This window comes from Pinus tabuliformis, chromosome 1_1 (genome assembly GCF_031772625.1).
Source record: "Pinus tabuliformis cultivar Carrire ecotype Pingquan chromosome 1_1, CPIR1, whole genome shotgun sequence".
In the NCBI taxonomy this organism is placed as follows: domain Eukaryota; kingdom Viridiplantae; phylum Streptophyta; class Pinopsida; order Pinales; family Pinaceae; genus Pinus; species Pinus tabuliformis.
Genome location: NC_142297.1, coordinates 830,388,382 through 830,397,930, shown reverse-complemented (window position 1 = coordinate 830,397,930; position 9,549 = coordinate 830,388,382). Strand labels below are relative to the sequence as shown.

The 9,549-nt window shown below is 27.3% G+C and overlaps 1 protein-coding gene across 1 annotated transcript; it reads left to right on the top strand.

Moving 5' to 3' along the window:
• Positions 1-1,472: 1,472 nt before the first annotated feature.
• Positions 1,473-4,657, top strand: LOC149216682 (L-gulonolactone oxidase 2-like). Its single transcript, XM_089391255.1, has 3 exons — positions 1,473-2,475; positions 2,561-2,816; positions 3,835-4,657. Exons 1-3 carry the CDS (start codon positions 1,768-1,770, stop codon positions 4,650-4,652), a joined length of 1,782 nt encoding a protein of 593 aa, XP_089247381.1. The 5' UTR covers positions 1,473-1,767; the 3' UTR covers positions 4,653-4,657.
• Positions 4,658-9,549: the final 4,892 nt, after the last annotated feature.

Here is a 9,549-nt window from a genome sequence, read left to right as displayed (position 1 = left end):
AGGGAAAAGAGGAAAACTACTTTTTTAAATCATATTTTTGACTTATCTGTTTATCACTTTACTCAAATTTTAAGTATGTACACTCATTAATGAAAAATTATATTTCACATCCAACTAGTACCCACTTTGCATACTTTTGAGTAGATCCACACCAATAAAAATTCAAAATACATGAAAAAACATGTTTTAAAATTTCAAAATACATAAAAAACATGTTAAAAAAATGCTTTTTCATGTATTTTGAATTTTTTTTGGTGCAGTTCTACTTGAAAGTATGTAGAATAAGTCTTCTTTAGATGTGAAATCATTAGAGAAAGTAAAATCTACTCAAAAGCAAGTAGAATAAACACTTGTTAGATAATTTTTTTTTTATTTTACTTTAAATTAAATATATCTATTTATTTATTATCTTATCCAATAAGCCTTTTTATGAACTTTACCATTATCACTGAAATCTCAAAACCCTCTCCTATTTGCTTCAGCAATTGCTTAAAAGTAGTGATTTCATTTAACCCTTTTTATGAACTTTACCATTATCACTGAAATCTCAAAACCCTCTCCTATTTGCTTCAGCAATGGCTTAAAAGTAGTGATTTATTATTGGATAAAAGTTGCACGTATTAAAAGAGTCGAATTATCCTCATAAACCTTGAGCTTAAAAGTAGTGATTTCTTATTGGATAAAAGTTGCATGTATTAAAACAGTCGATTTGTCCTCATAAACCTTAGAACGCTACATAAATTGAAATCTAATAGTTAGATTTAAAATTTATATCAATATATTGTCATGAGTAACTGTTTATCATAGACAAAAATGAAAAGTACTACTGCAGAAGAAGAAATGTTACTAAGCAAAAATTACTAAATACTGTTATAAATTCCATCCCACGCAATGTTATTAAGGAAAAATTACTAAATACTGTTGTACATTCCATCCAGCGTTGGATATATGAGATATCTTAAAAGACATTACACTTTTTGTTTTTTCGTTTAGGCATCGATCATCATCATGAATCTTCTTTGGAGGATGATATAGATAGTCATTATTCCATCTTTCTTCAAAGGCACTGCACAATTTTTTTTTCTTGGTTGTGGCTCCACTACAAAGATAGGTTGAGTACATTTCATCATTTCATTTCTTGAGTGGAATTCATTTTCGCCACGAATGGATACTTATCGGACCATGGTCACTGCAGAAAGTGGCCATTTCTGGCTTGTGGCGGTGGTCCAGTAAGGGAAGTGGCATTTTCCTATTGGAAAAGGTTGACAGCTCAGAACGATGGCGGCCCAACTTAAAATACGGCTATTGCACGCTTCTCATTTCTCAGCAGGTTAGCTGTAAGCAACCTCATTCTTCAATTCAATAATTTCCATGGCATTCATGGAGGAGGAAACTTTGAAGGGTCTACCAAAATCACTCCTTAGTCGCACTTCCCAAGTCATTAAAAAGGACAAGAAAGACTTATACACAAAGTATGAGTATGCAAATTTATCAATGGCCTGGCAAGCTCGTTCAAAGCAGAGGCTATCGTAGGTTCCAGCTATTGTTTGGATTTGACCTTACAAATTTGTCAAATGTATTGGAACTGAGAATGGAGAATGCAAATTCGTATGGTGGGATTTCATGATATACCTATTTCTTCGTGAGTTCGTAAGCTTTGTGGCTTCTTTAAAACTCCATCCTCTCCTCACCGATTTAGTATTAGGTCTCAGCCCATCTGACCAACCAAACCAGTAGAAGATAATTTCTTTTAGTAAGGCTGGAGTTATGAATTTCCCAGGATTGGATTCTATAGTTAGGGGGCCTGGATTTTGTTGTTATATCTTTCTTCTTCTATGCTGCATTAAGGAAATCGAAATTCGTGTGACCTGCAGTCGTCCGGGTCCTGTCGTTATCTGTGCCAACGGATCCACCAACTGCACAGTCTCTAACGCGTATGGGGTATTTCCCGATCGAAGCACTTGCAGGGCTGCACAAGTTGTTTTTCCTTCCACCGAAGAGGAGCTTATTGCTTCGGTTGCCAATGCCACCAGCAAAAATCAGAAGATGCGAGTTGTCACCCGATACTCTCACAGTATTCCCAAACTGGTGTGCCCAGGCGGGGATTCGGGTCTCATAATCAGCACTCGGGATCTGAACCGCGTGATTTGGGTGAACGAATCGAGCATGAGAATGCGTGTGGACAGTGGTTTGGCTCTCAAGGAACTCATCGACGCCGCTGCCAAAGTGGGGCTTGCGTTGCCTCATTCTCCATACTGGTTGGGTCTTACCGTTGGCGGCATGCTCGGCACCGGAGCTCATGGGAGTTCCCTCTTCGGTAAGGGCAGCGCAGTGCACGAGTACGTGGTTGGTATGAGATTAGTCGTTCCGGCTTCTCCAACAGAGGGCTATGCTAAAGTTGTTAGCCTCACGGAAGCTGACCAGGATCTCAATGCTGCAAAAGTTTCTCTGGGACTTCTCGGCGTCATTTCTCAGGTAAGCAACTGATAAAAAAACTACTAGAAATTAATGGCAATAGTATACAAAGGAATCGAATCTAAATGGTACTTGTATGCTGTAGGTCACACTAGAGCTGGAGCCAATGTTCAAGCGTTCCATCACAAATATGGAGAAAAATGATTCGGATTTAGAGGACAGAATAGTGCAATTTGGAATGGACCACGAGTTTGCCGATGTTACGTGGTATCCTTCGCAGGCGAGAGTTGTTTACAGAGTGGACGATCGCGTTCCTGTGACCTCGTCCGGAGATGGCATCAATGACTTCATCGGATTTCGTTCCACGCCAACTGCTATTTTATCTGCTTTAAGGAGAAGAGGTAAATAATATGTTTTAATTTTTTTGTTTAGGTTGAGACATTGAAACTCCTTAGGGAGGGCTTCTATCGGAATAACTTACATAACCATTTTCAGAAAAATAAATATGGTTAATAAACTTGATTAACACATATTTAGGGCAGAAGAATTGATTTGTGCGAGGTTTAGTTTTTATTAAATTTCATTTAATTTTTTAGTGAAAATTTTTTATCGGATTAATATATATTTATCAATTTTCAAAAAAATAAATATAGTTGATAAATGTTATTAATACATATGAAATGTAAAATGATCAATTTATGTAAATTTTAGTCTTTACCAAATTATAGTTTAAATTTTATAAAAAAAATTACAAAATTATAGTTTAAATTTTATAAAAAAAATTGAAAATAAAAATTACCTTAAAAAAATTTAAACTATTCAAATCTAAAAAACATACTAATTAAATTAAACTTCATACAAACAAATATACACTACTTCACTTACAAATCCAAAAAACATACTAATTAAATTAAGCTTCATACAAACAAATATACACGACTTCACTTATAAATCCAAAAATATACTAGTTAAATTAAGCTTCATACGAACAAATATACACTACTTCACTTTTATGTTTAAATGGTCATGTGAATATGAAGCTTATTATTGATATTGATATTAGTAATTTGATTTTTTTAAATATATTTTTAAGTATAATAGGTAGGGAATTTAGATGGATTAATGATTTTGGTATTTATTTCATTAATGAAAATAGTATTATTTTTCTAATGGTGTTTTTAATGGTTTTGAATATTTTTTATAGAGAAGAAATAAGAAGTAAGTAAAATATGTTCTCAATTTTTTAAATATATTTTTAAGTATAATAGGCTGAAGGAATTTAGATAGATTAATGATTTTGGTATTTATTTGATTTTCTAAATATATTTCTTAGTATAATAGATTTGAGGGAATTTAATTGGATTAATGACAATGATATTATTCTTATGGTGTTTTTTATGGTTTTGAATATGTTTATAGAGGAGAAACAAGAGGCCAGCAAAAATGACAGATGGAAGTGTGCTGCATCAAAACAACAAGTATCAGTTCTTTTAAATGTAGGAGCAGGGTTGAGAAACAATGATTTAGTGTTTTTAAATTATCCGGTAATCGGATATCAATACAAACTTCAAGCTTCTGGATCATGCTTAGCAAGCATTGAGGATGCACTCTTGACTGCATGTCCTTGGGATCCTCGGGTAAATGGAGAATTCTTCCACCAGACTACAATTAGTATTGGTATATCTAAGATAAGGCATTTTCTCTCAGATGTGAAAAAACTAAGAGACATGGTTCCAACAAGCCTTTGTGGCACTGAGATGTATAGTGGTTTTTTGATGCGTTATGTGAAGGCTTCTAATGCTTACTTAGGAAAACAAGAGGATTCAGTGGATGTAGATATTACTTATTATCGTTCTCATGATCCAAACACCCCTCGATTATATGAAGATGTGTTAGAGGAGATTGAGCAGATGGCTTTGCTCAAATATGGAGGCCTCCCCCATTGGGGAAAGAATCGTAATCTTGCATTTGATGGTGTTATGAGTAAGTACAACAATTCTAAGGAGTTTTTAAAAGCAAGAGCCAAATATGATCCTAAGGGACTCTTCTCAAGTGAGTGGACCGATGCCTTTATGGGAATAGGGAAAGAAGGGGTTGTTATAACAAAAGATGGATGTGCTTTGGAAGGTTTATGCATATGTTCACAAGATGTTCATTGTGCTCCTGATAAACAATACTTTTGTAGAGCTGGGAGAGTTTATATCCAAGCACGTGTTTGCAGATATGAAAATTCTTAATAGCAATAAATGACAATAAATTGTTGAGTACAATATATATACATAATAAACACATTTATTACACCAAGAGGCATTCTCCTGTTGTAATGTCTTATCCCGTCTTATTATGTAAATATTTTGGCTCAGTGAAATTACAAAAATAAAAAAAATAAAATAAAATAAATAATAAAAATAAAATTGAGATAAAATAGTTAATTTACTATTGGCCCCTTTTAAGCTATAGCTTTTGCCAATGATATATATATATATATATATATATATAATATGAGCCCAAATCCATCTTAACTTCAAATATACTAATTATCTAGAAAGATCAAATCTCTTGAGATGCAAACCTATTTTAGAATGAAAATAAATTTGATCTTCATGATGCTTTGTAGATCCAAAATTAAAATGAATATACACTAATAAATTATTATTTGTAATATATACACACCTCTCTCATAAAAATGTCTTTACATTTGTTAAATATACCTTATACTTCTTATACTTTAAATACTATGATTCATACATATCACTTATACCTAAAATATTATGATTCATACATGTCACTATAAAATATATGCAACATATTCTTATATAAATCTCTTACCCATTAAAAATATGCACCACTTTATTTATTTCTCACTCTTTATATATAAAACCATGAAAAATATATAAATATAAACATGAAAAACAAAACACACATAATCAAATAATATATTTTATATTAAATTTAAAATCATGAATTTTTTATTTATTAATTTTAAATAACGTAAGAATATATATATATATATATATATATATATATATATATATATATATATTTTTTTTTTAAATGGTAACATTCCTATATTATTATAAAGCTTACATTGTTTCATTTCATTTGGTGTTAACGAGAATTAGTTTTATTTTATATTTTAATATTTCGGAATCATAAAAATAATTGAAAACCATATAATAACAATAATAAAATACCATACAATAATAAGCCATAAAATTTGAATGGTTCCATTGTAACGTTAAAATTCATAAAATTCATTCATATTTCAGAGGTTGAATTACTTTTATAAAACTATTTTTAAAAATAAAATTACATGCAAAGAAAACCTATGGAGTTTGAATTGTTTCATCGTAATGTTGGTAAGATTTTTTTTTTTTTAAATATTAAAATATTTTTACCAAAATCATAAAATTTAAATTATTTCGTATAAAAATAATATTATTTTTATTAAAATGGTAAAATAAAATGAAATATAATTATATAAAAATAAAAATTTCTCTCCATATTAAAATTTTAAAAAATAAATTATATATATAAATATATATAAATTAATAATTTACATAATTTTTTTTAATTTAAAAAAAATTAACTTATTTTAACTAATAATAATAAAATAAAATGTAATTATATAAAAATAAAATTAATTTTTATTTTAAAAAAAATATAGTACAATTTGATCTAATAAAAATTTTATATAGTTTTTAAGTTAATTTAAAAAAATTAAAAATAAAATATATATATATATTAATTATTTTATATTAAAAATCGTAACACAAATCTTATATCATTAAAATCCTTTAATTATATTTTTAAGTTAATTTAAAAAAAATAAAAAATAAAAAATATATATATTAATTATTTTATATTAAAAATCGTAACACAAATCTTATATCATTAAAATCCTTTCATCATATAATTAATGATAATTATTTCATATTAATTATTTTATATTAAAAATAGTAAAACAAATCCTATATCATTAAAATCTTTTCATCATATAATTAACAATAATTATTCCATTTAATTATACAATTAATGAAAAATATTTTAAATAAGTAAAAAAACTTATGAAATTAAAAATAATCATGAATGAAATAATGTCTTATATAGTTTGATCAAATCTTATATCATTAAAATCTTTTCATCATATAATTAATGATAATTATTCCATTTAATTATACAATTAATGAAAAATATTTTAAATAAGTAAAAAAACCTAGGAAATTAAAAATAATCATGAATAGGATAATGTCTCAGATGGTTTGATTAAATTTTTAAAAAATGTAATATAATTTAATTGCATTTAAAAATAGTGATTTTTAAATACATATTTGTCAATTTAAACAAGATAATATATATATATATATATATATATATATATATATAGTTCTTTTATGATAATTCAATTAGGTAAATTTTATGATCTCAATATAAATTCATTTTAACTATAAGAATTAAAAAATTTCAATGTCTTGAAATGCATATCTCTTTTAAAATATCTCTCGACACAAAATATATCAATTAAATATTATTAAACAATGAAATGATTATAGCTAAATATTATGAAATTTAAATATATTTTTATTTTAATATTCAATATTTAAAATTTAAAATTATTATTACATACTAAACTTTGAAAGTTATTTATTGATGATTAATCACCAATGTGGATGAGGAGTTTTAATAGTGGCACATCCACAATAGGCCGCACTGAACTTGATAAACCATGTAGGGAATGATTGAGTGCCATAGATCTTATTGATCCATTTTATTTACACATATGTAGAAAATTGAAAGAAAACCATGAAATCAACTTCTAACCCAAGTAAACTAGGAAATACAACCCCAATTGCATATGGAGTGGCAGATGAAGATCACAAAAACTAGTGGTTGAGGAACACCACACAATCATGACTTTGATACCACTATTAAACTCACTAGAATAGATACTTTATTAATGATAAATGTGAGATGTGTTATCAATAATATGATATACATAAATATAACATCTTGTGACCTTTTGTTTCATCTTTTAAGAGGTGCCTCATGAATCTTCAATGTCACTTGAGGCATTTCTCTTTCAACACAAGTGGATATTCCAAGTTTTCACAATCTCTAATAATTATGTTTTCAACATATACAAAGAAATAATTATAAGGAAAAATATATCATAATGTTTTTTTTCATATATTTTTCAATTACTCTTTAATTGGACCATCCATATTGTATCTCCCTTTCATACTATGTATTCTTTGTCTCTATTGCTTTGTATCTTTATTATATCTAACCTTGTACTACTAATTTTTTTTTTCAGAGAAAAAAAAACCGACATAGCTTTATATTAAGAAAATATAAAAGTCTTCAAATACATATGGCTGTATATTGAGCTGAAGAAAAGCCCCACAAGATTACAGAAAAAGATACAGATAATCTGAATCATCCCTATCTGAAATAGGATAAACCTATACATCACATCAACAAAGCCCCCTTGTCCTAACCTTGTACTACCATGGCCATCCTCTTCTTTCATTTTATGTATTTTTTGCATTGTTTTCCATTAAGTACTTTGTAATAAATAAATTTGCCTTTTGAAATATTGTGTTATATTGATTAAGAACTTTATATTTATTTGCATTTCTTGTGAGGGTCATTTATTTGAGTATTAATGCATAAATTCTTTGTCTTCATTTACATTGCTTTGATCAACTTATGTTAATCACATACAATATTATTGACACTAAATTGTTGAAGACCTCACTACTCATGAATCTATATGACAAATCCATGCAAATATTGATACATTGTTAATTAATTTTTCACCATTGATATGTGACAAAATACTGCACAATAATAATTATATTTTATGGATTCACAAGCTTTTGATGAGTTTAATGAGAAAAATTACCAATATCTTTCTCTAACTAAATAATAATAGGATTATGGAGATCGAGGTCCCTATAATTATATTCAGGTACATGCCAACTTGAAATAGTTCACAAAAATAAGCTTTCATTACAAAATTACTTGAATAAGATAAATATCCACCTTAACTTTGACTTCGTTTAAATTCAAAACTAATAAGTGAAACCTCATTTTAGGATGTTTGTGATAACGGATTCTAGCACATAGGTCCTTGTATAAATAAAGTAAAAATTGGACTCTTTCTTTGACTAAATACTTTCTCAATATTTTGTCATTGTGCTAAACATAACATTACATACTTTACTTCAACACACCTTGAGTTGAGCATTGTGGAATTGTTAATTTAAAGCAAAGGAATTGTGAATTTAAATTTTTATGGAGAAGAATAAAGAAGATATTAAAAGATATAAATTAGTAATGAACTTAGTCACCTTATTATTAATAGGTTTAAATTTAATTAATATATATTAGATTAATAATTAAAGGTTAAGATAATTTTAAAAATAAATCAAAACTAAATAAATAATTGACATATAAATTATATATATTTAAAAAAAAATTGTTTCCCAATTTCCAAATAAGAAAATTTTAATATTTTATATTTTTAAACAAAATAATAAATTAATTTTTTATAGAATATATATATATATATATAATCGACAATATATATCTTCTTTCATCTCTAAGATTACATCTTCATAAAAAATTAATACATATCAGTGTAAGAGACATTGAATATGTAGATTTTAAATCACGCCATCGCCATGCATCATTGTAAGATTTTAAATCACGCCATCACCATGCCTTTTAGAGCAAATATATTGCTTTTATTATGATAAGAGTCATATACATCTACACTTAACTCTTCCAAACTAAACATATAACAACCATGGTTATTTTAACGGATTTGAAATTAATAGGAACAATAGACCCAGCTTTAATGAAATTAATTGATTATGTATTCTTCATAAATTGAATATTACATTAATACTTATAATTGTAAAATTCCTCGAGTGTTCTACTTACCATATATTTTTCATATTCTAAAAAATATTTTAATTTTATAATTATAGCATATTTTTATTATACTTATGATTAAATTAATATTTTTTTGGTTAAATATATTTGAATTAATGTGTTGTTTTGAGATAATTAATTAACTTCCATAATGCACACCTAAATTATTTTATTAAATATTTATGGATTTATTAA